The 27100-nt window shown below is 45.2% G+C and overlaps 2 protein-coding genes across 9 annotated transcripts; one reads left to right on the plus strand and one right to left on the minus strand.

Moving 5' to 3' along the window:
- Positions 1-384: 384 nt before the first annotated feature.
- MASP2 (MBL associated serine protease 2) lies at positions 385-16774 on the plus strand. Of its 5 annotated transcripts, XM_043923382.1 has the most exons (11): positions 385-519; positions 603-831; positions 953-1130; positions 1856-1987; positions 4068-4264; positions 4338-4485; positions 7626-7744; positions 9798-9876; positions 12214-12345; positions 12847-12921; positions 14270-16774. In XM_043923382.1, exons 1-11 carry the CDS (start codon positions 515-517, stop codon positions 15034-15036), a joined length of 2061 nt encoding a protein of 686 aa, XP_043779317.1. In that variant the 5' UTR covers positions 385-514; the 3' UTR covers positions 15037-16774. The 5 variants fall into 5 exon arrangements, 3 of the variants coding, with proteins under 3 accessions (XP_043779317.1, XP_043779318.1, XP_043779320.1); XM_043923383.1 differs by lacking the exon at positions 14270-16774 and having other exon boundaries at positions 12847-13772; XR_006344875.1 differs by lacking the exons at positions 9798-9876; positions 12214-12345; positions 12847-12921; positions 14270-16774 and adding an exon at positions 6976-7191 and having other exon boundaries at positions 7626-7743.
- LOC122707657 (TAR DNA binding protein) lies at positions 12569-24265 on the minus strand. 4 transcript variants are annotated; one of them, XR_006344879.1, is made up of 9 exons: positions 24117-24265; positions 22902-23149; positions 21226-21389; positions 20857-20997; positions 20058-20228; positions 18460-19680; positions 17446-17479; positions 16583-16681; positions 12569-14290 (listed from the first exon to the last, which is right to left on the minus strand). XR_006344879.1 is itself a non-coding variant. In XM_043923386.1 (6 exons), the coding sequence occupies exons 2-6, from the start codon at positions 23137-23139 to the stop codon at positions 19150-19152; spliced, it is 1245 nt and encodes a 414-aa protein (XP_043779321.1). In that variant the 5' UTR covers positions 23140-23149; positions 24117-24265; the 3' UTR covers positions 17605-19149. The 4 variants fall into 4 exon arrangements, 1 of the variants encoding a protein (XP_043779321.1); XR_006344877.1 differs by having other exon boundaries at positions 16583-17479; XR_006344878.1 differs by lacking the exons at positions 12569-14290; positions 16583-16681; positions 17446-17479 and adding an exon at positions 17605-17725.
- Between the last annotated feature and the right edge of the window lie 2835 nt (positions 24266-27100).

Here is a 27100-nt window from a genome sequence, read left to right on the forward strand (position 1 = left end):
ATTGTGTCCAGAAGGACTTGGGGCCACAAATTCCTGATTTCACTGCCAGCTCAGGGTTGCTTCCTGGAGCATCATTTCCACCTGTCCATCTGTTTCTCCAGCTTCCTAAATGCCAATTCCACATCCTCTCCCATGTTCCCCATCGTTGTGGACTCGTGTTTTTAAAGCTCCCCTCTTCTCTCTGCCAGGAGGGAAAGGTAGATGCCTGAGTGCCTCCCCCATGTCCACCTAGAAGCACTGTCCTCAGGACTCCGAGTGACCTCGGAAGTCACACACTCCTGGGGAACCCCAGAGGTCACGGGTGAAGAAGACAGAGCTAGCATTTGTTCCCAGGCCTGGCTGTCACCCAACCCCTGGCTCCTGCAGCACCCTGCCCTCCCTGCCCAGAAATCTGGACAGGCAGGAGTCATGGGGTCTGTTCCCAGAAGGCCAGGGTGGTTGGGGGCAGGGCCAGGCGCTGGACAAACAGATCAAAGGTGAGGCGCCTAGTCAGCCGGAGGACTCGGAGTGCACCATGAGGTGGGTGGAAGCCCCCAGGACCTCCTTGGCAGGGGTGAGGGCTGAGAGCAGGCCTCACCGCCCCTGCCCTGCACTGCCCTCAGGCTGCTGGTCTTCCTGGGCCTGCTGTGGAGCTCAACGGCTGCGTCCTCGGGGCCGCAGTGGCCCAAGCCTGTGTTTGGGCGCCTGGCATCGCCCGGCTTCCCCGACAAGTACGCCAACAACCAGGAGCGGCGCTGGGCCCTGACGGCGCCCCCCGGCTACCGCCTGCGCCTCTACTTCACGCACTTCCAGCTGGAGCCCTCCTACCTGTGCGAGTATGACTTCGTCAAGGTGCCAGCAGGGCAGGCGGGGGGCTGGGACACCTGGGAGCAGGGTCTGAGCTCGGAGGGCGGGAGGGCAGTCAGGCCTGGCGTCGCGCCTTGGCTCCCCGTGACCCCTCGCCCTCCCGCAGCTGAGCGCCGGGACCAAGGAGCTGGCCACGCTCTGCGGCTCGGAGAGCACGGACACGGAGCGCGCGCCCGGCAACTACACCTTCCGCTCGCCGGGCTCCAGCCTGGAAGTCACCTTCCGCTCCGACTACTCCAACGAGAAGCCGTTCACGGGCTTCGAGGCCTTCTACTCTGCAGAGGGTGAGCGGAGGGGTGGGGTGGGGGCGGGACTTGGTGTCCTCCCCACCCCGACTCCGGCCCCTGAGGCTGGCTTCATGCCAGACCAGCAGAAGAGTCCACACCTGGTCTGACATCATCACAATGCAAATATCCCTAACAGGCCATGACCTCTGCTCTAGACTAAGCCCCCCTTCTGTGCCAGGTGCTAAGACTGAAGCCCCTTCTGTGCCAGGGACATCTTCAGGGGCCCCTGTGATGCAAGGGCCAGGTGAGCCCATTTGCAGATGGGCAGGTGAAGCCCCGCCAGCCTGAGTGCTGCGTCTACATGTGGACTTTGATGCTTGATTTCAGATTCTGGCTCTTGCAGGGACTTGCTGTGTGGCCTTGGGCAAGTGGTTCAACCTCTATGTGTTTGTCCTGAGGCTGCTCTAACAGTTCAGTGAAACCTGTATATAGGCCTACCCATTGGGTTCCCTTGCAGGCTGCTCCCTGCGCTGGCCTGGCTACGTGGAGCAGGACATTCATTGGTTTAAAAAGGGTGAAATTGAGGTCTCCTTCCAACTGTTGCAGGAAGGCCACAGTGACCTTTGTTTGGCCTCTAGCACTTGGCCAGGCACAAGCCACCTTCATTCCAGAGGAGGCTTCTCTCAGGGCAGCTGGGAGGCTGGGGACCTCTGAGCCCGAGCCCAGGCCTCAGTGATATCCCCTCCCCTTTCCTGCTGCCTGTCTGCCTGGCCCTCCCCCAGACATTGACGAGTGCCAGGTGCCCCCAGGAGAGACCCCCACCTGCGACCACCACTGCCACAACCACCTGGGCGGCTTCTACTGCTCCTGCCGTGTGGGCTATGTTCTCCACAGGGACAAGCGCACCTGCTCAGGTGAGCCACCGCTGGAAAGGGGGGAAGGGGGGGACACTATGTCTGGCCCAGCCCCCACTCTGCTCCAAGATACCACTGGCTTCTCAAGGCCATAGGTGCTCTGCCCAGGCGATTGAAGGGACCACTGGCCTTGGCCTTGTAGATACTTCTCCTAGGTGGTGGCCCCTTCTTGGTCTTTTGTCCCCTCTCACCATCCACCCATTCATCCTCTACCCATCTGTCCACTCACCCATCCATCTATCCATCTATCCATCTATCCACCCATCCAACTCTCCATCCATCTATCCACACATCCATCCATCCTTTCATCCATATTCTCCAATTCCTCACCCACCTCTGCCCTGTCCTTAGCTCACTCTCATCCTCTTCAGCTCATTCACTTGGTGAGCATGTTTTAGGCCCTCACTCTGTACCTGGCCAGTCAGGGCTCACCCTCCCTGGGGTGGGAGGGCTCCAGGATGGAGGAGTGGGGGGGGCCCAGGCCTGCTTCACACAAGCTTCCCTTCATGCAACCTCAGGGTGGGGGCAGGGCCTGCTCAAAGCTGCTGTTCAGTGCCCAGCCAGCCAACCCCTTTGTCCTCCACTGCCTGGATGCCCCTCTGCACCTTTGCCAGGGGCCTGGATGGAAAACCAGCCAGTGCCCTGGGGAGTGAGCAGCCGCATCCCTCGAAGCTGACCCTGCTCCCCCAGCTCAGCATCCCTCCCCCGTGTCTCTCCCTGTCTCTGTTCTCTTCCAGAGCAGAGCCTCTAGCCTCCCCTCTGGCTCCAGTCTGGGTCGGGCAAGTCTGCTGCTGCCTGCAGCCCCTACTGACCACCCCCTCGGACCTAACAATAAACGTGGCTCCACCTCTACCTGCTGCCTGTCTCTGGGGGGACAGCGGGGGAGGGCTGTGATGTGCTCCCTGGTCCCTCTCCTCTTCCATCCTCATCTCAGCCTGAGGGGCCCAAATTGGTGGGGCGGCCCCCTCCACGGGGCCACAGGCTCCTTGGCCAGAAGGGCTTGCTCTGCTTGCTTGTTTTGATGGTGGGGCCGTGAGGCCCAGAGAGGGACATAGGCTTGCTTGAGTTCACACAGGGCAGCCAAGTTCTTGCTGCTCCCCTACCAGGAACCCAAGGACTGAGCTCAGAGCATCCTTGGGTCCACTTCTTGTTCAAAGGGCAACTCAGGTCCTGTGTGTGCTGGGCTGAGGGAGTCTGACCCAGAGCAGAGAGGCCAGGGAGGTACTGATGGATGGGAACTGATTGCCCATCAACTCACTGATGGGTAATCTGGTCCCCCACATCTGGGGCTGACTGCCTCTGCACCCTGGGAAGCCGCCACGTAGAAGAAGAAAGGCGGTACTGGGCTCCTACTTCCTGAAATGTCCCCTCCCCTCACCACCTGAGGGAGGGGGCAGGACTCTCCCATGAGTGAAGCCGACTTCCCTCTTCAAAGGCAGAATCAGTTGTTTCAGTGGGGAACGTGGGCACGAGACTCATCTGTGATCAATGTGGACTTGAACTTCCCTCAACTGCCCCCCAGGGCAGAGCCTTGATCCAGGGAAGGGGGGGGGGGAGGGCCCCAGGGAGGCTGGGCTGGACTGCCCAGGCCTGGGGGTACAGGTGGGTGGGAGTCCCGTGGCAGATGAACTTGGGGGTTGCTAGAGTCAGGGGTGGATGGGTGACCCTCAGTCCAAGGAGATAACTCTCCTCCCATCCATTCCCCACCCAATTCCTGGGGAATAAGGAAAGTCCCCTTTTCTTCTTTTGGTGCCTTCTTCCCCCTGGGCAGATCCCACACCCCTCACTCCTGGAATTGGGACTCTGGCGCAGTGATCCCTGCAACGGAAGCCTTGGCCTAGGGCCCCCATCTTCCCTGGGGGTGTGAGTGCAGCCCCCGGAGAATGTACACTGAACTGTTGCCCATGTCAGCTGAAGCCTGGAAGCTAGAGGAACCCCCTCCCTAAACTGTCCCTTCAGCCCCTGGGTGGGGTGTCCCGTCTCTGGAGGAGCCTCTGGAGCTGGTGTCTGAGCTAGACCAGTAGCCTGAGCCAGGCTGCTGTGCCTGGCTCACCCTGCCTGTCCTCCCCCCTCTCCCCAGCCCTGTGTTCTGGCCAGGTCTTCACTGCCCGATCTGGGGAGTTCAGCAGCCCTGAATACCCGCAGCCATACCCCAAACTCTCCAGCTGCACCTACAGCATCCACTTGGAGGAGGGATTCCATGTCATCTTGGACTTTGTGGAGTCCTTTGACGTGGAGACGCACCCTGAGACTCTGTGCCCCTACGACTCCCTCAAGGTCTGGTTCCTCTGGCCTCCACCTCACCCTGGCCCGGGAGGTCCTGGGGTGACGGGTATCTCTCCGCTTTCAGATTCGAACAGACAAGGCAGAATATGGCCCGTTCTGTGGGAAGACATTGCCCGGCAGGATTGAAACCAACAGCAATACCGTAACCATCACCTTTACCACCGATCAGTCGGGGGACCACATGGGCTGGAAGGTCCGATACAGCAGCACAGGTGAGGGCAGGTAGGGGCTCTTCCAGAAGCATCAAGGAACCACATGGGATGGAACTCTTCCTGGTTGGGCCCCGGAAACTGGGAAGGGAAAAGTTTTCCTTAACCTGATCAGTGTCCCTGGCTGAGTCTGAAAAGCAAACTGACAGGTTAATGGGAAAAAGCATACTTGTTCATTTCATCTAAGTTTCATGTGGCACCAGGGCTTCCCTCCTGGCTCAGATGATATGAATCTGCCTGCAATGCAGGAGGCCTGGGTTCACTTCCTAGGTCAGGAAGAGCCCCTGGAGAAGGGAATGGCAACCCACTCCGGCATTCTTGCCTGGAGAATCCCATGGACAGAGGAGCCTGGTGGGCTACAGTCCATGGGGTCACAAAGAGTTGGACACGACTGAGTGACTAACGCTCCACACACACTCCACATTTTACATGGTACAGGTACCTTCCTAAGGAAATGAAGACCCAGAGAGACAGCTATGTACTTCTGTGCTGGGTCTGCTGAGGAGTGTGACAGGCTGAGGAATATGAAGTAAGGGTGGTGAACTGGGGGAAACTTGTTCAGCTGCTCAGTCATGTCCGACTCTTTGCAACGCCATGGACTGCAGCATGCCAGGCTTCCTTGTCCATCACTAACTCCCGGAGCTTGCTCAGATTCATGTCCATTGAGTCGGTGATGCCATCCAACCATCTCATCCTCTGCCATCCCCTTCTTCTCCTACCCTGGGAAAGCCCAGCATCAGGGTCTTTTCCAATGTCAGTTCTTCAGATCAGGTGGCCAGAGTATTGGAGCTTCAGCTTCAGCCTCAGTCCTTACAATGACTCAGATGTAGCCAGCCCTGTTTGTCAGGATTCTTCTTGGCATCCCTTTGTTTTTGGTGATAAGGCTTCCCTCTGAGTGTAGGGAAGACACCTGTCACACAAGGGTCTTATAACCTGCTTCAGGGGAGAAGGGAGAGGCAGAGGGAGGAATATAGAAGGGTGCTGTCCCAAGGGCAAGGGAACTGTTACGTGCAAAAGCCCAGAGGCTCCATCTTTCTTGGTGTGAAGCTGCATTGGGTGTGATGGGGTGGGCAGAGATGGAGGCTCCAGTCACAGAGGGTTTGGATGGGGCATCTGCAGCTGGGGCTTCACTCTGCCTCCCTGATCCGCCTCCACCCTCCAGGCCTCTTTCCCCTCTTTCCCCACCTCTTCCTCATGATAGACCCTCACACACTGGACGGTTCTTGGTACTACCTCCTTAGACACAAGTCCAAGTCCCCCATCTCCTGGGCACTGACCACTGGATGTGACTGTCCCCCTGAGAGTTGACACTCTCAGCCAACTGGTCTCTCAGGATGTTTTTGGAAGGACCGAGTAACTGAACTGGAGAAGCTCCAAAGCAAAGTACTTGCAGCCCAAGCTGTGCTGAGAGTGCGGGCTGAGGGTCAGGCTGCCCAGCTTGACGTCCCAGATGTAGTGCCACCTGCTTCCTGGCCATGTGACACTGAGCCTCTTAACATAACTTTCCTAAGACGTGCTGTCTCAATTATCCAGTGAAGGATAACATCTCCGTGGAAAGGCGGGGGTTGGTGGGTTAATGCAGAAGGCATGGAGTCTGTGTGAAGGAGGCATTAATTTTTAAAATGAGTTTGGATTAACAAAGATTAACCTTTGGGCCACCTGTGTTGGACATGTGGGAAAGAATGAGAGCCTGGTCAGGAGGGCAGAGACCGGCACTTTGGAAGCTTTTTTTTTTTTTTGGATGTGGGCCATTTAAAAAGTCTTTATTGAATTCGCCACAATATTGCTTCTGTTTTTGTTTTTTTGGCCCTGAGGCATATGGTATCTTAGCTCCCTGGCCAGGGATCGAACCCATATCCCTCTGCGCTGGAAGGTAAAGTCTTAACCACTGGATGGCCAGGGAAGTCCCAAACATTTCATTTTTTAAAGGCCTTTTGTTTTCCTGTGGGTCAAAGTAATAAAATTTCTAAACCTGGAGTACCGGTTTTGGAGTGAGTAGGAGGGAAAAGTCAGGTGTGCCAGGCTGGTGAGTGAGAAGGGGCCGGCACACAGCCTGGCAGTGTGTGTGAAGGAGGCTGTGAGCAAGGCCCTGGCCTGGGATTAAGATGGCCTCAGGAAGCCCTGGGATGTCCCTGGAGACTCTGGCGCCTACCTGGGACTGAGAGTTACCCGGGGACATAGAGATCGGCTGCTGGAGGAAGTGGGGGACAGGCAAATGGCCTGTGTGGGCTGAGGGGTGGCCTTGGGGGATTGTCAGCCATGGGGGATGGGCTGAAGGCTTGGGGTGATAACAGGCCAGGGTTTGGGGGTCAAAGTGGAAGCCAGTCCTGAGCCCTGTGGGCAAGTGCTCATGAGGGACAGGAGAGACTTCCCAGGTGCCAGTCTGGCTCTGAGCCACGAGGTCTGCTGGGAGGGTTCCCTGGCTGCAGCCACCTCCTGCCCAGTGCTTATTTCCTGGTAACTCAACCAGTAAAGAATCTGCCTGCAATGCAGGAGACCTGAATTCACTTCTTGGGTCAGGAAGATACCCTGAAGAAGGAAATGGCAACCCACTCCAGTATTCTTGCCTGGGAAATCCTACAGATGGAGGAGCCTAGCGGGCTACAGTCCACGGGGTCACAAAGAGTCGGACACGACTGAGCAACTAACACTTTATTAGCAAAGCACGTTCATCTGTGCTTCACACTCAGTCCTCAAAAGCCCCAGCAGGTGAGCAGTCTCATGAGGCTTATGGATGAGGAAACTGAGACTTTCCTGTGATTTAAATGCATGTGGTCCAGCTCTTCCCCCCAACCCCCGCCCCGCCTCTGTTACGCTCCCCCAGTTCTCATCAGTGTGTGTGAGGCTCCTGGCATGGAGCAGACACGCCCTTTGCCATGACCATGCTCCCTTACTGCATGCCTGACTTTCTTTCTATCACTTTGGCTGAAGCCCAGGCCAGACAACAAATCCTAATTTGTACAATAAGCAATGGAGAGTTTAATCTTGCCTTTGGATTTAAATCTTAAGAACTCTATCCCACTTGTGGCAAGCTCTCTCTACACGTTAAGTGTTTCACTTATAAATCAAGAACTTCTAATTGTTCAATTCAGACTTGCCTGCTGTAGACCACAGCCAAACCCATGTCTCATTTCCTTGCTCAGCTCAGCCTTGCCCTGATCCATTGGCGCCACCTAATGGCCACATCTCCCCTGTGCAAGCCAAATACATCCTGAAGGATCACTTCTCAGTCTTCTGCGAGACTGGTTATGAACTTCTGCAAGTAAGTTAATGTAAAACTGCTAACTGCAACCACAGTCATATTTATATCAGCAAGTATGTGAAAGGAAGATGGGAAAACAGCTGTTGTCGGCATGGTGGTTTCTTTTCCCTGTGATTAAACAAAATTCAAAGAAATGATACATTTGCTAAGAGAAATGGCTATAGAAAAATTTCTAAGGAATTCTGCTATTTTTTAAAAACATTTAATTGATTAATTTGTTTATAGCGGTACTGGTTCTTCCTTGCTGCTCAGGCTTTCTCTAGGTGCAGCAAGCAGGGGCTACTCTCTAGTTACTGTGTGTGGGCTTCTCTTGCTGTGGAGCACAGGCTCTTGAGCACAAGGATGAAGGGCTTAATTGCTCTGCAGCATGTGGAATCTTCCTGGAACAGGGATTGAAACTACATCTTCTGCATTAGCAGGAGGATTCTTAACCATTGAACCACCAGGGAAGTCCCAGAACTCTGCCATTTAAAAAAGCTTTGTCTTGGGGAAAGCTGGTGATATAAATGAACACCTTTTCTCAGTTCAATCACATTACTGCAGCTCTTGGTAAAGCAGTTGAAATGTTTGCCATTGTGCTCTATGTTATCACCTTGCATTAAATCAAACTCCTCCTCCTGGTCAAATGACCTTTACATGAAACAACTCCTGGGCGCACAAAAAATTAAGCAGCCCTTGGAAATAGTATATTCTGCAGAGTTATAAACAGTGACCACTGTTAAGGGAGAGGGAGGATAATTTAAAAAAATGCTTAGTGTGTTGCTTTAGGGGCACAGGTAGGAGATTAACATGTCCTCTTTATGTTCTTCAAAATTGTCATTGAATCCCAATGGTAAAAAGTAATAACATTGAAATGATAGCTGGCTATGCAATCCAGTCCTGTGGAGGGGGAAAAAATGAGACACTTTTCTCAATTCGCAAACTTCTGGGCGGGCTCTTCCCATAGCTCCTTCAACTGCAAACCTGTTTAGTTTTTCTTTTTAAATAAACATCTATGTAACATCTAGTTTTATCAACCATCATCTTTAAAGATATATATATATATTTGCCATGCTTCGTAGTTTGTGGTTCCCCCACCAGGGATTGAACCCAGTCCCTGGCAGTGAAAGCTTGAAGTCCTAACCATAACCACTGGACTGCCAGGGAAGTCTGTCCTTTTTTTTTTTTTTTTTTTTTAAGCATTTCCTGTTCAGTCTCTGATGAAAAAAAAAAAAAAAATCATCCTGCTCTCCTTTGAAGCATAAAGCTTCTGTCAAAGCCACCTTCTTTCACTTCAAGTCTGCTTTAGAAAAATACCTCAGGACGTCCCTAGTGGTCCAGTGGTTAAGAATCTGCCTGTCCATGCAAGAGACACGGGTTCAATCCCTGGTCTGGGAAGATCCCACATGCTGTGGAGCAACTAAGCCTGTGTGCCACAGCTCCTTAGCCCATGCTCTAGAGCCTGTGCTTTGCAACAAGAGAAGCCATTACAATGAGAAGCCTGCTCACTTTAACTAAAGAAAGCCTGTGCACAGCAATAAAGACCCAGCACAGCCAAAAATAAAGTTTTTTTAAAAAGAAAAATACCTCAATGTCAAAAATGTCCCTCTAAATGATACTAGCAATGGAACCGATTGAGAACACCCATGTGAAGCTTAAGGGAGTATTTTAAATGACTTTCCACCAGCTAATAGCTGCAGGCTAGAAAAATCCAGACACATTCATTCCATGCCTGATCAGGTTGACCTTTCCCAGACTTCTGACCATCACCCTTTGGCACTTAAATGGTGCAGCATCAGCAGGAACTTGAGATCTGACATGTTCTTGGATTAAAATGGAAAGCAAAAACAAAAACTGCGGCAAGAGGTCAACATCTTTAAGAAAGAGACACACGCATAGATGACATCCCAAGCACAGACATGTATCAAGGTAGCTGGGCTGTGTGTCATGTGGGTTCATCACTCTCCTTGGGAGCATCTCTCGAAACACCAGAAGAGGAACTACTGTGGGACAGAGCTTTGAGGAGTGCTTTCATGATGAAAACAAGGAAAATAATGTTTTCTCAATTCTTTAGGGTAATTTACCCCTGAAATCATTTGCTGCGGCCTGTCAGAAAGACGGATCTTGGGACCGACCGATGCCAGAGTGCAGAAGTACGTGTGTGTGACCACAACGCCCGCAGCTGCTTCTGGTCTTTTTAGAAAATGATTTTATCTATCAGGGCTTGAACTCCAAGTTTGCTTCTCCTACCCAGTGTCTAGGTACACTCTTACGTGGTTAAAATGGGACCATGCTACTAGGAAAAGTATTTGCTTTAGTATATTCAAAAGTACTTTTCTAAGTGTAAGTGAAGTCGCTCAGTCGTGTCAGACTCTTTGAGACCCCATGGACTGCAGCCTACCAGGATCCTCAGTCCATGGGATTTTCCAGGCAAGAATACTGGAGTGGGTTGCCATTTCCTTCTCCAGGGGATCTTCCCGACCCAGGGATCGAACCCAGGTCTCCCGCATTGTAGGCAGATGCTTTACTGTCTGAGCTACCAGGGAAGCCCTTTTCTAAGTATAAAGTACTCATCAAAGATGGGGAATAGAGAAAAATTACAAACATTGTAATATTCATAATCTTGCTGTTATCAGTATAACCACTGTTGGTATTTTGTTATATATCTCTTCAGTTAGACATATCACACATGTAAACATGTTCAGGCCACCATTTGATGCAGATAATTGTGGTGTGTGTATGTATATATACACGTACATACACACAGACATATATCCACATCAAACTGGGATGACACTGTCCATTACCATTTTGTGAACTGAGTCATGTATCTAATGAATTATCATGTTACATGTTCAGTTCAGTCACTCAGCCGTGTCTCTTTGCAACCCCATAGACTGCAGCATGCCAGGCTTTCCTGTCCATCACCAACTCCCAGAGCTTGCTCAAACTCACGTCCATCGAGTTGGTGATGTCATCCAACCATCTCATCTTCTGTCATCCCCTTTTCCTCCCATCTTCAATCTTTCCCAGCATCAGGATCTTTTCCAATGAGTTAGTTCTTCACATCAGGTGGCCAAAGTATTGGAGTTTCAGCTTCAGCATTAGTCCTTCCAATGAACATTCAGGACTGATCTCCTTGTAGTCCAAGGGACTCTCAAGTCATCTCCAACAACCCCAGTTCAAAAGCATCAATGTTAGTGGAAGTAACAAATTTACAAAAGTGAAAACCCCTCTTGCCCAAATCCTCAAACTATTGATACCTTTAGGACACTGGGGTCCATTCCTTCACATCATTCTTTATCTCCTATGCTATTCATACTAATGTATTTCACTATTACATACTTTTGAACCAAAGTTGGATTCTCAATCTGACTGCAGTTTACCCTTCCCCTCCATAATTGCTGGGCTATCTTTCCACATTGATTCAAGCATTAATAGAGCTCCTCATTCTTATTAATGACTGTCTAGTAACCCATGAGACCTACCTATGATTTTCAGTCCATGTGATCTTTATTTCCAGTATTTTACCATTACAGATGTTGCTGTGTTTAATACCTCTGTACCTATATGTTCACATGTCTTGTTCAAGGGTTACTACAAAATTCCTAGGGGAATTTAAATATTTTCATCTCTAAAATTTATATTCCTGTCAGACTACCAATTTTTAGTTTAAAAAACAGTAAGGAAGAGCTGGCACTAAGGGAGTGTTAGAGTAAGAGGTATTGGGTGTGAGCCCTGATTCTGCACTTCTGTGGTTATGGGCATATTACCTGTGGAGATATTAGACAATGTGCACTAAGCACTTGGCACAGAGCCAGATACACTGCTATTAAGTTGCTGAAAACCAAGTATTTTTTAGTATCCACAGAAATACAATTTTTGTTTTATTGTATACAAATATGACTTTCAGACTGATACCACTTTCTCACAAACCGGTTATTTCACATTAATGTCCAAACAGGTATGAACTCCAACCCAAACTCAAGGTAGCGTGACTTCTAGGTCTTCTAAAAAGCTAAGGATCATAACAAGCTGAGTCCTTCAGTCTTTGTGTTGTTCTACATTTAAGGCTAACCAAATTGCACCAGCTTACATGGAGCCAGACTGTATATGCCACCTGCAGGCCATGCTATTTTCTTCTGTTGCTATTTTGTTGCACAAGGAGATATTCAACAAATGCCAACCACTTTTTTTACATATGAGAATGCTAAGTCCATCCAAATAGTTTCAAATCCCCTTCCTTTAGGGAAAGCATCCTACCCTCCTTGCCCAGGGCCTTCACTTCAACCTAGCCATTTATTGAGGGATAGGAAGGAGTGATACTTTAAAACCACACTTAAGGTGATGCTCATTTTCAGAGATGATGTCCACCTTGAACATGCCTTCAGGTTACAGCATCACACAGCCAACCATCATCACAATCTCCACACATTATTTTAATGTTAGAATTCAGTACAAACTGACTTCTGTCTCCCATTATTTATTAGTTGTGGACTGTGGCCCTCCTGACAATCTACCCAGTGGCCAGGTGGAGTACATCACGGGTCCTGCAGTGACCACATACAGGGCTGTGGTTAAATACCGCTGTAATGAGTTCTACACAATGACAACCAACGATGGTAAGCAAACTGTTCCAAGTTGGGGGTGGGTGATATTTGGAACCTAAGCCCTCATGATCTGAAAATAAACTTACCCAACGTTTTTGGCTAAGGCTAGGCAAAAGATTAAAAGGCATGTCTCCCACCTGCTAAGTGAAATATTGCAGGTGAAGTGACTTTAATGTCAATTTGCAAGAATCTGAAAACAGATCTTATCTAGTAAATGACTACCACAAACACACAATATATTCCAAATGGTTTAATTTAACAAGTCAAAACCTTATCATTAAGCACTTGAGATCTTGATACATATTCAAGTTACACATCTAAAAGGTTTCCACTTTGCAAGCAAACATGGTAATGCAGAGACCTCCTATTTATGAAATCAAGTAAAACGGTTATTCAGACACCTCTATTTCCCACTGATGCTCAAGAATCAACATTTTTCAAGGGGGTATTCAAGCAAATGACAAACACCGTTTACATGCAGTTAAACATTTTTGTTTTTCCAATGATTTGCAGGTGAATATGTGTGTGAGGCTGATGGATTCTGGACGAGCTCCAAAGGAGAAAAATCACTCCCAGTCTGTGAGCCTGGTAATGGATACATTTATACAAGAGATTTGTAATTGATGGAAAGTAGAACTGGGTAGGAGACAGTAAGTAGCGCTTTAGCTGTGTAGGCAGAAATGTAACTTCAGCACTTGGCTCTTAGACCAACTTATTATTTCCAAATAGTATGTTCTCATTACCCCTTTCCATATGGAGAGGTTTGTTAGGTGCTGACTGCATCAGTCATTTGATTATTTTTGACCTTACAACTAGGCAAGCATAAAAAATTAAATAATACTTAAAATTATCTTGAACCATTTATACATTTATAAACATGAGTTCTTCTGTTACATTTCTTCTCTATAGAAATGCTATTACCAAAGCTATAACCCAAAGCTAATAACCTCATTATTTCCCTAAGCAATTGTTTCCAATGACATCTAGTTTTTAAACATTAATGCAATTTGCCTTTTAATAGTACTTAGAAAAAGTTTTTACCAGAATTGGCTCTGAAGATATAGTTGACAAAAAGAAAAAAAGTTAGAAAAGTAACAATATATCCATTACCCCTGCTACTGGGTTTATTTAGTCTTCTCAGTTGACACAATGTTTGTAAGCTTTCATAAGAGTATTCTGCCCCAAGAGGAAACATATTTGCTACATTAATAAGTATATTTAGTTAGCAATATACAGTAAAGTCTAGTGTCTGGAAGGAACAACTAGACCAGAAATAATTCCTGAACCTGAAGGTTCCTGGCTACAGCTGTAACATTCTTATTTTTAAAACATTTAAATGTTCAAAGGTGAAAGTAGTCTGCAAATCCTATGATATTGACCCGAGTTTCTGCTTTCCCAGAACTACATGGTAGATACCCCATTTTACAAGCAGGAAAATAGAAGCAAATCATATGATATTGACCCTAGTTTCTGCTTTCCCAGAACTACATGGTAGATACCCCATTTTACAAGCAGGAAAATAGAAGCAATGGACTTAACAAAGTCCAGTGTCTTTTTCTACTATCCATTTGCAATTCACTTCCTGCGCATACCAGCTCAGACAATTCCTATTAGCCCTACTGAACACTTCCCAGTCCTAAGACCAAGTTACTTTGGCAAAATGAATTAGTTTCTACAAATTAATTTTCACTCACCTCATTTTCTGAGGAGCTAAGAAACACCAAATGGTTTTATCAGATCTTTGAACAATGTTTTAAGCAGTAAAACAACATATACTACACTCACTTGCCTGTATAGGTGGACAAACACCAATTTGTGTGATGCAATCTTTGGCTGACATCAAACATGAGTAACTGATAACTTCAAAGTGGTAATAATTGGAGAAAAACACCATCAGGTTTCTGTAAAGGCTCTATACATCTGCTTCTTTCCCCAGTGTGTGGAATATCCACTCGTACTACAGAAGGTCGTATATATGGAGGACAAAATGCAAAACTTGGTTATTTTCCTTGGCAAGCGCTGTTACTAGGTAAAACCATGGCAGCAGGTGCACTGCTGCAGGACAACTGGATCCTAACGGCTGCTCATGCTGTTTATGACCAAAGAGAAGATGCTGCCTCCCTGCAGATCAGAATGGGGGCCCTGAAGAGAATATCACCTAATTATACACAAGCCTGGGCCGAGGCCATTTTTATACATGAAAGTTACATTCATGATGCTGGTTATGATAATGACATAGCACTGATTAAACTGAAGAACAAAGTTGTAATCAACAGCAACATCATGCCTATTTGTTTGCCAAGAAAAGAAGCGGAATCTTTCATGAGAACAAATGACATTGGAACTGCATCTGGATGGGGATTAACCCAAAGGGGGTTTCTTGCCAGAAATCTAAAGTTTGTTGACATACCAGTTGTTGACCATCAAAAATGTACTGCTGCCTACGAAAAGAAGTCCTATCCAGAGGGAAGGGTAACTGATAACATGCTTTGTGCTGGCTTGCAAAGTGGGGGCAAGGACAGCTGTAGAGGTGACAGTGGGGGGGCATTAGTGTTTCTAGATAATGAGACCCAGAAGTGGTTTGTGGGAGGAATAGTGTCCTGGGGTTCCATTAATTGTGGGGAAGCAGATCAGTATGGGGTCTACACCAAAGTCATAAACTACATTCCCTGGATCAAGAGAATCATTAATAGTAATTTTTAACTTTGTGTCTTCAGTCAGTACGTGATTCTTTGTTTTAAAAAAATACCCGTAAAAGATCTTAGCGGCAAATTGACCTGAGAAACATGAACACGAGCGCTGCTGATCCACCCCACCCGACCCAGACTGCAGGTGAGCCTGCCTATCAGGCACGTGTCCACTAGCCACTTTTCCACCACTTAACTCTTTGATTCAAGGGGACATAAGCCACTGTAGTGATACTCATCTTGGCCAATCCATTACAAACTCATGGATTAAATCTGCACTTACTTACTTAACGAAGTCCAGTATCTTTTTCTACTATCCATTTGCATTTCTGGAAATTTCCTGTTCATGTTCTTTAACTGTTTTTGTATTTGTTCTTATTGATCTGAGAGTGTTATATATTACAGCAGTATTGGTTCATGAGTTACTTTGAATGTTTTTCTTGGGTAGATAAATTGGAAATAGCAACACTTTGGCCTAGGTATAGACTGATTTCCATGTTAAAACCAACACTATAATTTTTTAATTAGAAAAAACTGCCAAACAAAGAACACGAACAGCACTATTTCACATCGTCAAAGACAACAGACTTTCTAAAGGACAATTTGGCAATATATTTCACAAGTCTTAAAAGCATGCATAGTCTTTGACCTGGTAATTACAATGCTAAGATTTTAATTTAGCTGTGAGAATATTCCTAGCACTTGGAAATAACCTAAATAATGTTCAAATTCAGAAGACAGTTAGTTGAATCAAAAGTGGCATTTCCATAAGATGAAATACATTAAAAATAAATGGTGGTATTATTGGTAAATGTAGTGTTTTTTTCTTCTTACCACAAACATGAAATACTTGGGTACACTTTAAAAAATAGATTACAGATCATATAACAGCTGAGTACAGAACTTAAATACACAGTTAAGAGTTACTCTCCTAGTAATCAACAACAAAAAATTATCCTAATTATCACATACATCTGAATTACTATGTACTCAACATCTTTTTCCTAAGGACAAAATTTAAGCCCTGACCTAACCTTGAAATATTTCATTTAATTGGCCTCCCTAAAAAGTTTTAACACCTAACACTCAACAAAATTTCTCATTCTAGCCAGAGTCACCATCATTATGTAGAAATTCACTGTGATTTCAACTAACTTCTCTTGTACATATAAAGTGCAACTTCTAGAGACTCACTTTTTAAAGGTAACTTTCCAACATCTCTGTCACATAAATAAAAAAAGAAACTGTATTTTTCCAGTAAGACTCCAGACACTAAACTGTGGTGGCAACAAAAATTTTTATTCAACTGGTTCAAAAAAGTTTTTAGAATGAATGCATTTAGATGACCAAATAGACTTTAAAAACATCTTTGCCAAATAGTTTACTTCTAAACTTCAAATTTTTTTTTTCTTTAGGGTAGAATTAAATACCCATAGCTATGTAGTACCATAAACATGTTAACAGAAGGCTACTCAACATTGAAAGCCTTCTAAGACTGGTAACTAGATTTATACAAGTGTAAATAAGGGATTAAAACCATGCCATTGACAAAGTTAACTTACCCCTGGGCTTCTTGAAGGCTTGTCAGTTTAGTCTTTGGAGGTCCCCGAATACCATTTTAAGTGTTACCATGTTACTGCTGCTGAGTAATAGTGCAAGTGCTAAAATGCAAAATTCAGATGGTACAGGGTTTGGAAATCATGCAATTTAGATGCAGGAAAAAAAAAAAATAAAACAACGCAAGATCCTTTACAGAGGAAACTGAATAAAACAATGTGGCGACCATAAGCCTAAAAGACGACTTCATTTATAAGTTTAAAACACATAACTTGCAAAATGACAAACCTATTTATCATAATCTAATTAGATAAGGGCATTAGGTAAATTATCAACACAAAAACTGTTACATTCTTCCGCTAGAAAAGGAGCTCTCACAGAAGTTAGTTACATTTTACGTACAATAGAGAATCAATATATTATTGCTTTTACATACTTAACAATGCACTGTGAGAGTCTTGAGTCTTGTAGATTTATTCAACATTAATCTATTTCCCCACCTTTGGAACACAAAGCCCCTTTCACTTAACACTTCCACAGACAGACAACCCACCCTGCTAGTTCTTAAAGCTATCAGGCTTCTTAATGGATTTCAGGCACAAGATAATTTGTGGTTTCTTCTACTTTATCCCTATTGCAATTAATTCCACTTTTCAAATCCCCAACTAGAAAGGTGCTGATATTCCCTTCATTTCAATTGATAGGCTTTGCTACAAAGCATTTTAAATTAACATTGCTTTGCCCACTCCTTCAAATAAGAATATTTTTAGAAGGATGATTTCCCAATGGAGATTTATACAGGCCATGTAAATAGAACATCACCCAAATGCACAGAGGCACTAAGAAAAAGCTGGAGGGTACTGCTTACCATTTTAGGTGCGGTCACCCAGACTTATTAAAAACTAGATTGGAAAAAACAAAAAACAAAAAAAACTTTTCACTTTGGACAATGCAAGAACAAATAGCAATTAAGTCTGGGTATCAGGTGTCAATACATGACAGGTGATGAATCCATTTGACTTGAGACAACTTTTCAAATAAGTTTATTTGAAGCAAAATAAACTATTGCCAAGAAACTTTATGAAAGTTCCATCTCAAAAGGGTCAAAAAAAGGGGAATTAACTGCTATGAATTCTTTGCATTCAGGGCTGCAAAACAAAGACACATATTATTTAAATCAGTTTTATTTAAGAATTTCCAACAGTGACAACTCTTATAAAAAGCATCCAAGCACAGGACACAGAACTGCAGCAAACAGCATTCTTATGGGTAGCTAACAGACATGAGAACTTCCACCCTGCTTTGAGACACCCCGAGCTCACTGGTGAACTCTGCTTCCAAGTACTCCTGCAAAGCACACCACAAGCTCAGTCCATGTTCTCAACCCATCAGCTTCAGTTCACATTACCACACTTACAGATCAGTAACAGAAGAGAACACACACCATACAGCATTCACAGCAGTTGACAAAAGGGTAGGGGAAATACAAGTATCGTTTCACTTAACACATTCAGCTAACGTGGGTCATCTAAGAACAAAACTCACTTAAAAGTCTTCCAACAGATGTGTATGTCCTTTGAATGCAAAAACATTCGTACGTTATTTGCTATCCTTGCTCTCTGCACACTCTCTCACCAAAGCCACAGGATTGAGAGACACATCTCGCCAAGTTAAAAAATATCCATTATGCACCACCAAGTCTCTGCACGCGCTCTCTCCTTTTCTCGCTCATACTAGCCTCTCATGCCTCGGCACCACCATCAATCCCACACAAGGTTTCAAAAGTTCAAACAGCCTTCTGGTTCCATATCACAGCCTTGCGTTCATAGCGTTGATACGACTCCATGAAATAAAGAGTAGCGGATAAAAATGGGACACCCACCGTCAAAGACGCAGCCTGCGCAGCGTGATGGCGAGTTCTTGAATGAGAAAGCATGTAGACAGAAGTATTCCTATGGCAGAATATTTACAGCACTACTTTCAATGAAGTGCTTCTTCCATAAACATTTGAAATGAGATGAACTGCAGAGATTAAATGAAGGCTTCATATTGTACTTTTGTATATGAAGGGAGACAAGTGTTAAAACAAAAACAAAAACAAAACAAAAAAAAGAACCAAGCACTGTGACACCATGATCTCCAAAGAGGAGATTTTCCTAAGGAAAAAAAATCCATATGGCGGGGTTCAAATTAAAACAAGGAGAAAAGAATGTAGTTCTAATCAATGGTTTCCATTTTGAACATGCAAAGAATTCACTTGGCAAGTCCAGGGATAAAATATTACAGGAGAAACCCTTTGATATCAATTGTAGTGTGTTGGTTTACCAATCAGGCAAACAGCAGTTCACGTTCAAACACTCAATATTTCAACCCTTTATGTAACAAAACTTATAAAATTCCTTTAGCTCTTCCTCTTTTTCTAAAGAAAAATGTCAAAAATACTGCTGAATATACTCCACACTGAACAAACCAATTTTGAAAATTCTTACATATGTTATTTTACAATATACTTACCATGAGTTTAGAAAAATTTGAATTCCCACCAGTATACCAACTAACCGTAACCCAATGTCTACATTCCCCAGCCAGAAGATTTAGAATCCATGCTAGAGCCGAAGCCTCCATTAAAACCACTGCCTGACCCTGCATTTGATGCTGATCCCCAACCAATTGCTGCACCTGAATTAGAACCACTGTAAGAGTTATTTCCAGAACCAAAAGCCTGATTTGGCTCCCTCTGCATGTTGCCTTGGCTTTGGTTATTACCTGATGGGCCAGACTGGTTCTGCTGACTGGCTAACATGCCCATCATACCCCAGCTGCTCTGCAGAGCAGCCTGGGCTGCAGCCATCATTGCTGGGTTAATGCTAAAAGCACCAAAGTTCATCCCTCCACCCATATTACTACCCTGATTGTTTCCCAAACCCGCTCCACCCCCTCGACTGTTTCCAAATCCACCCTGATTCCCAAAGCCACCTGGATTACCACCAAATCTTCCACTTCTTTCTAACTGTCTATTGCTATTGTGCTTAGGTTCAGCATTGGATATATGTACGCTGATTCCTTTAATGATCAAGTCCTCTCCACAAAGAGACTGGGCAACCTATAAAAAATAAGGGATGTAAATAGAGGAGATTAAACCATTGATTCATACAAAGTAGCAATAAAACTTAGATTTCAAGCCATCATCTAGGCTGCAGAAAAAAAATCAGCAAGGAGCACTTATTTCATTTAAACCCATAAAATAGCCTTTAGCTTTAGTAATGGCAGCAGGGATTTTTCCGTTCATTTTCAAAGGATGTGTAACACTCCCACTTAAATGTCACATATTAAAAAAATACCTAAGGGGTTTATCACAAATATTCAGGCCCAAATACAGGGTCAGAGAGCTTAGCTAATAAGGATGGTAATTAGCTGGAAGGGCAACATTCAACAGAAATTACCTAACTAGCTGGGGCAAAGTTATTAAGAGAAAAATACCTGATCATCTGCAAACGTAACAAAGGCAAAAGCCCTGAACGGTTTGGGGATGAAGACATCTACCACTTCTCCATACTGGCAAAAGAACTGCCGCAGTTCATCAGCAGTCATGTCCTCTGTACAACGCCCAACAAACACCTTTCTGCTTCTCAAAGGCTCATCTGGGCTTTGCTGATCAAATCGAAAGGAAGAAAACCATCAGAAATATTTTACAAGCAATGAAAACAGCATTCTGGTAGAGGATGTAACACAATCTATCTGCCTTTTCTTTATGAGTGCTTAAAAACGTAGGTACATTTTTTCTTTTTTGTAGTATAGCACATCTCCTTCTTGAAAGACTTCAATGCTTTAAATTTTAAAGCTGATAAAAGTATATTTGGATTAAGGAAAGGTGATGAATTAGAAATGTCCTGGCAAAGAGGATAATGTTCCAAATCAGCAAGTCTTGCTTGCTTGGAATAAGTAAGGCTTTTGTAACAAGATCAACATATTCTAATTGTCTTTGTTAACACTAATGAGATCAATATATTCTCTTTGTTAACATGTAAGAAATTGCTAATTCATTAAAAATAACAAAAGAATAAAAGGAATAACATTTGATTTTGGAGGAGCAATAAACTAAGTATTTCAAACAAACATATAAAATATTCAGCATGCATTAAGGTCCTGAGACTTTTAACAAAAGATTTCAAGAACACACCCTGCCACATTTTCCAACTGCAATGTTTTATTTTACAGTGTCTTCTAAGTAAGTTTGTCACCACAAATGGCCAAAGCAGAGAAAACAAGAACAAAGTACCTTAGAATTTGGAAGCTTACAGTCACACCATCGTCCATCTATCATATGTCGTTGTGACATTACTTTCACCTGGGTTTCATATTCCGTGAAGCGAACAAAGCCAAACCCTTTTGAATGACCAGTTTTAATATCCTTCTTGACCTAGAAAAAAAATCACTTAAATTCATTAAATCTACACACACATATAACCAACCCAGAGTACACACAGGAAGGGAAATAACATAAACCAAATTTCTTTTCGGCACCCATTATGCATACATATAATAAATATTAATATCACCTACTGATCATGAAGGGTAGCATCACTAAAACAAAAGGAATTCTGGACGCTCATTCACTGAAAAACTGTTACGTGAAATCAAAGCTTACCTGAACCATAAGAACTTCTCCAAAGGTACTGAAGTAATCTTTCAGATCCTGTTCGGTTGTTTTCCACGGGAGACCCAACACTATCAAATCAGACGTTTTCTGGACCGCTCTTTTCACTTTCACTGCTGATGAAGCATCTGTTTCATCCATTTTTCTTTTGTTATCTAAACAAAATGAGCAGAAATCTTTTAGAACATTTAACACTTTAAACACTTCACCCCCTTCATGCAGAAATGAGAAAGAAAAACATTCTAAGAACAGTAAGACACTGGAAACTTCTGGTAAAGAGTGATGTTAGCTCTCGTGGACAGAGTAAGGCTTGAATAAGCGGCTCGGTTGCTTTTCTGGAGCCAATCTGGGGATCCCAACCTCTGGTTCTGTAACAGCTCAAGATTACAACTGTATGTTCTCCCGTCTCAAAAGATATCAAAACAAAAGTCCTTTATTTTCACTTTAAAATACATTAAGGAAGGAAGAAAAACAGGTTGAAAAACCATGATACTATCTTTGTGCCTATTAAATATATTTTCTCGATTATTTTAATGTCTATAATCTGACTACCAAAAAATTAGCAACTGTAATCTCCAATTATAGATTTTTAAGGCTGATTTCAGTTTTTCTGTTTCATGTCCAAACTTTCAACATCAAACTCATATTAACTTTATAATAAACAAACAGAAACTTAAGATTATTTAAAAAAAAAAAAAAACAGTATTTGGAAGGGTAGAGAAACTCAATGATTTTTGGACAAAAGACAGACCATTTTTTGGAGTCGTTACGTTCACAGCAAAATCGAGGAAAGCAGATTTCCCACATACCCTTCCCTCTACACACGCAGAGCCCCTTCCCATTATCAAAATCCCCTACCAGGGTGGTACATTTGTTACAACTATTAACCTACATCAATACATTACTATCTAAATGACATTTCAAATTTGGGTAAATATTTATCTACAACCAATGGATCAAGAAACTGCATACTAAAAAAAAAAAAAGTTGATTCTAGTAAAATGTTTCTTAATACATGAAAAAATTTCTTGAGGCAACATCTTAAGTACTGACCAAATAGTACACCTTTGCTGCACTATTAAGTTATAATAAAAGTAACACAGAGATCTATGAACCAGCACAAAGGACCTACTGATAGAAATGTACTTAGTCCCTTGGCACACTTCTAAATCTTCATGCTTCCTTCTAGATTAAAACCGTCACTGATAAGACACAGAATAAGCCCAGATCTAAAACTATAATTAGGACTGAACTAATTAAAGATTTGGGCTATTGCAACTGTAAGGGGGAAAAAAAAAAAGAAAGAAGTAAGACTGGCTGAATGAACGACGTAGCTTGCAAGGATTAAGACAAAACCAAAATATTGAGGCACTTCAGAAGACTCTTCAACAGACTGATAGAACTGCAAAGCATTCTTAATTTCTTAAATTTGGCAATAGTTCAGCAAAATTAGTGCAGATAATTATTTAAACACATAGTTTTAAAAACAAGTTCTGTATTCCAATTTTCACTCATTTAGTGGTCTTCCAAAACTTGTCTGATAGTAACTTTTAAAGAAATACTTGGGCTGTAGGAGACGGTTCACCACGAAGAGACCATGGTCTATGTTTGGGAACGAGATACAAATCTATACTTTAGCATCACTGCAAAACCAAATGGCAACAAACCTTTGGGATAGTTGACAACATACACCAGATTCCCCCAGCCAGCATCGGGGGCGTGCAGAATTCCTTCTACCAGACGAACACCTCTCATACACTGAGACACTGGATTCCGGTAGCGCAGCCCACATGCCCCTGGAAACTGGGCTGTAACCGTGGACAGCAGCACTGTCCCATCGTCTTCCGATGGTATTTCAATGGGCTCGTCATTCTCATCTTCTGTTACCCGAATATATTCAGACATCTTTGTTTCTCTTAAAGGGAAAAGAGATACAAATGACTTAACACCTGTGGTCAAAGTAACTGTTTCCTTATCCCAGCTGATTTATACCACTACGTCACTGTGACTTCTAGAAAAATTCTCCGGTGTTTGGATTCTTACAGGTGTTGGTTATCCCCGAAAAACGAGGACGTAAAGGCAAGATAGTTATTAAAATGTAATGCCTCGCTAGTTCATTAAGTATTTGATGAATGCCTACTATACATCAAGTGCTGCCACTGTGAAACTAGTCTCAGTAGCACGGGGCGGGGGGTGGGGGGGGGAGTGGGGAAAGCAGGAGAAAGATCGCAAGCAAGTACTTATTTTATTACAATCGTGAAAATTCTACTGGAATATAGTCAGAGGGTGTATGGGGAGAACCTAAGCTGGTTGAGATGTGTGTGTGTGTACAGGGGTGTCAAAGTGACTTCCCTAAGCAAGCGATGCATAAGCTGAGTCTTGAGGACTGAATAGGAGCAGTGAGCCAGCCGAAGAGAACGGAAAAGTTCCTCCCTGTTCCAGGTTGTGGGGTGTCCAGAGGCTCTCCAAACTTGAGCCGCAGGGACAGCGGCGACGGGTCCTTCGCGACGCGGGCCGCCGCCTCCCAGAAGCCAGTGCGTGACAACCAAGGGAGGAGTTTCTAAGCGCGGCCGGGGTGGGAGCGCTGAGGCATCAAGCCCTAAACTCCGTCCCGGTGCAAAAGTACGAAGGCACAAAGCAATGCCCGCGCCGGGAAGCCAGGCCAAACCGCTGCCTCGGGCTGCACGGCTGCGTGGACCCAGCACCCCAGCTCAGGCGCCAGCTGCCACCCTGCGCCAGGCCCTAACGTCGCTCCCACGCGAGTCCGCTCCGGCAGGACCAAGCAGGCCTGGTCTCACGACTCCCTTTCCGGGGTGGGGGCCGCCCCGTCGCGGGAGCCGAGGCACACAGGGCGTCCTTAGTGAGAAGCATCTGCGACTCACCCGCTAGGCCGCTGCTAGGAAGCCCGACAGGGAGACTGAAGCAGGGAGGAATCCAAGAGCAGCCCAGCTACCACTTCGCTCCCACAAAATGGCGCTAGGGCCGCCTCCTCCCCCTTCGGCCATCGTCCTCTCCCACCGGCTTCCCGTCCACAGGTGGGGGGGACCGCCGCACAGAGATAACGACCCTCTCCCCAGAGAGGCAGAACCCCCCCTCCCCGCAGTCTGAGCACAGGCAGTGAACTTGAAGGCTATAAGGAGGCCGCCACCTAGGCCAGAAAGGCTAAAAATGAAAAAAATGTAGATGGGTAGGCTTTTACCTCCCCCCACGTAGCGTAACAGATGGCTTCGCCCGACCAACCGCCGGCCCTGGGTCTCCGCCGGAGCTCGCGCACTTTTAAAATGCGCGAGACTAGCGCAGGGGCTGGGCCGGCCCGGGAGGGACGGGGCGGGGCGGGGCGGGGCCGGACCGGCTGGGCTGGGCTGGGCTGGGCTGGGCTGGGCGGTGCTGGGCGGCGCTGGGTGGGGCTGGGCTGGGCGGGGCGAAGGTCCTTAGGCCATCCTGACCCTCGAGAGACTGGGAGAAGGCTGTTGAGCCCAAACCAGTTTTAACCTAAAAAGCCCAGCCAGGTGCGTCCTCTCTTCTCCGGCAGTCAACCTCCACACCTGGAGAGAATAACTTTGTTCTAAATAATAGCAATCATAGCGCCTACTGTGTACTGCTGCTGCTGCTGCTGCTAAGTTGCTTCAGTCGTGTCCGACTCTGTGCGACCGCATAGACGGCAGCCCACCAGGCTCCCCCGTCCCTGGGATTCTCCAGGCAAGAACACTGGGGTGGGTTGCCATTTCCTTCTCCAATGCATGAAAGTGAAAAGTGAAAGGGAAGTTGCTCAGTCGTGTCCGATTCTTACCGACCCCATGGACTGCAGCCTACCAGGCTCCTCCATCCATGGAATTTTCCCGGCAAGAGTACTGGAGTGGGGTGCCATTGCCTACTCCGTACTGTGTACTAGGTGCTACCTAAGTCATCACGTATTTAATTACCCCCAACAGTCTTGAATGGTAGGTGCTATTGATGTTATCCACATATACAGGTGAGGACCAAAATGAGACACAGAGAAACTCAGTATCTTGCATAAGTAAGGTCAGATGCTCAGTCGTGTCCAACTCTTTGCCACCCTATGGACTATAGCCCACCAGGCTCCTCTGTCATTGACAATTTTCAGGTGAGAATACTGGAGTGGGTTGCCATTTCTTCCTTCCGGGGACTCTTCCTGACCCAGGGGTTGAACCCACGTCTCCTGCATTGCAGGCAGATTCTTTACCCCTGAACTATTGGGAAACCCCTAAAGTAAGGTTGCTGCTGCTGCTAAGTCACTTCAGTCGTGTCCAACTCTGTGCGACCCCATAGATGGCAGCCCACCAGGCTCCCCCTCCCTGGGATTCTCAAGGCAAGAACACTGGAGTGGGTTGTCATTTCCTTCTCCAATGCATGAAAGTGAAAAGTGAAAGTGAAGTCACTCAGTTGTGTCAGACTCTTTGTGACCCCATGGACTACAGCCTACCAGGCTCATCCGTCCATGGGATTTTCCAGGCAAGAGTACTGGAGTGGGTTGCCATTGCCTTCTCCAAAGTAACACTACCAGGTAGTAAATGGTGAACCTGATGTCTCACCAGTAACTCTAATGCTAATATATTCCATGTACTGTTGAAGCCTCCCTTGGAGAATTTTGAGCATTACTTTGCTAACATGTGAGATGAATGCAATTGTGCAGTAGTTTGAATGTGCTTTGGCATTGCCTTTCTTTGGGATTGGAGTGAAAACTGACCTTTTCCTGTCCTGTGGCCACTGCCGAGTTTTCCAAATTTGCTGACATATTGAGTGCAGCACTTTCACAGCATCATCTTTTAGGATTTGAAGTAGCTCAACTAGAATTCCATCACCTCCACTAGCTTTGACCCTAGTGATGCTTTCTAAGGCCCACTTGACCTTGAATTCCAGGATGTCTGGCTCTAGGTGAGTGATCACACCATCGTGGTTATCTGGGTCTTGAAGATTTTTGTATAGTTCTTCTGTGTATTCTTGCCACCTCTTCTTAATATCTTCTGCTTCTGCTTCTGTTAGGTCCATATCATTTCTGTCCTTTATTTTGCCCATCTTTGCATGAAATATTCCATTGGTATCTGTAATTTTCTTGATGAGATCTCTAGTCTTTCCCATTCTGTTGTTTTCCTCCATTCCTTTGCACTGATCGCTGAGGAAGACTTTCTTATCTCTCCTTGCTTTTCTTTGGGACTCTGCATTTAGATGGGTATGACTTTCCTTTTCTCCTTTGCCTTTCACTTCTCTTCTTTCCTCAGCTATTTGTAAGGCCTCCACAGACAACCATTTTGCCTTTTTGCATTTCTTTTTCTTGGGGATGGTTTAGATCACTGCCTCCTGTACAATGTTACAAACCTCCATCCATAGTTCTTCCAGCACTCTATCAGATCTAATCCCTTGAATCTGTTTGTCCCTTCCACTGTATAATCATAAGGGATTTGATTTAGGTCATACCTGAATGGTCTAGTGGTTTCCCTACTTTCTTCAATTTAAGTCTGAATTTTGCAATAAGGAGTTTATGAGCTGAGCCACAGTCAACTCCCCATCTTGTTTTTGCTGACTGTATAGAACTTCTCCATCTTTGGCTGCAAGGAATATAACCAATTTGATTTCAATATTGACCATCTGGTGATGTCCATGTGTAGAGTCGTCTCTTGTGTTTTTGGAAGAGGATGTTTGCTATGACCAGTGCATTCTCTTGACAAAACTCTGTTAGCCTTTGCCCTGCTTCATTTTGTATTCCAAGGCCAAACTTGCTTGTTACTCTAGGTAGCTCTTGGCTTCCTACTTTTGCATTCCAATCACATATAATGAAAAAGACATCTTTTTTGGGTGTTAGCTGTAGATCTTCATAGAACCATTCAATTTCAGCTTCTTTGGCGTT

The sequence above is a fragment of the Cervus elaphus genome, chromosome 14, assembly GCF_910594005.1.
Source record: "Cervus elaphus chromosome 14, mCerEla1.1, whole genome shotgun sequence".
In the NCBI taxonomy this organism is placed as follows: Eukaryota; Metazoa; Chordata; class Mammalia; order Artiodactyla; family Cervidae; genus Cervus; species Cervus elaphus.

What these genes read in the sequence shown, in the direction of transcription:
- MASP2 (XM_043923382.1), top strand. An exon ending in GCCCCTACGACTCCCTCAAG is followed by an intron (nt 4,265 to 4,337) that starts GTCTGGTTCCTC and finishes CTCCGCTTTCAG; the next exon opens with ATTCGAACAGACAAGGCAGA. An exon ending in ACTCCCAGTCTGTGAGCCTG is followed by an intron (nt 12,922 to 14,269) that starts GTAATGGATACA and finishes TTCTTTCCCCAG; the next exon opens with TGTGTGGAATATCCACTCGT.
- LOC122707657 (XM_043923386.1), bottom strand. Translation starts at nt 23,139, where the DNA reads ATGTCTGAATATATTCGGGTAACAGAAGATGAGAATGACGAGCCCATT. An exon ending in TGTTGTCAACTATCCCAAAG is followed by an intron (nt 21,390 to 22,901) that starts GTTTGTTGCCAT and finishes CATTTTGTTTAG; the next exon opens with ATAACAAAAGAAAAATGGAT. An exon ending in GAGAAGTTCTTATGGTTCAG is followed by an intron (nt 20,998 to 21,225) that starts GTAAGCTTTGAT and finishes TTTTTTTTCTAG; the next exon opens with GTCAAGAAGGATATTAAAAC.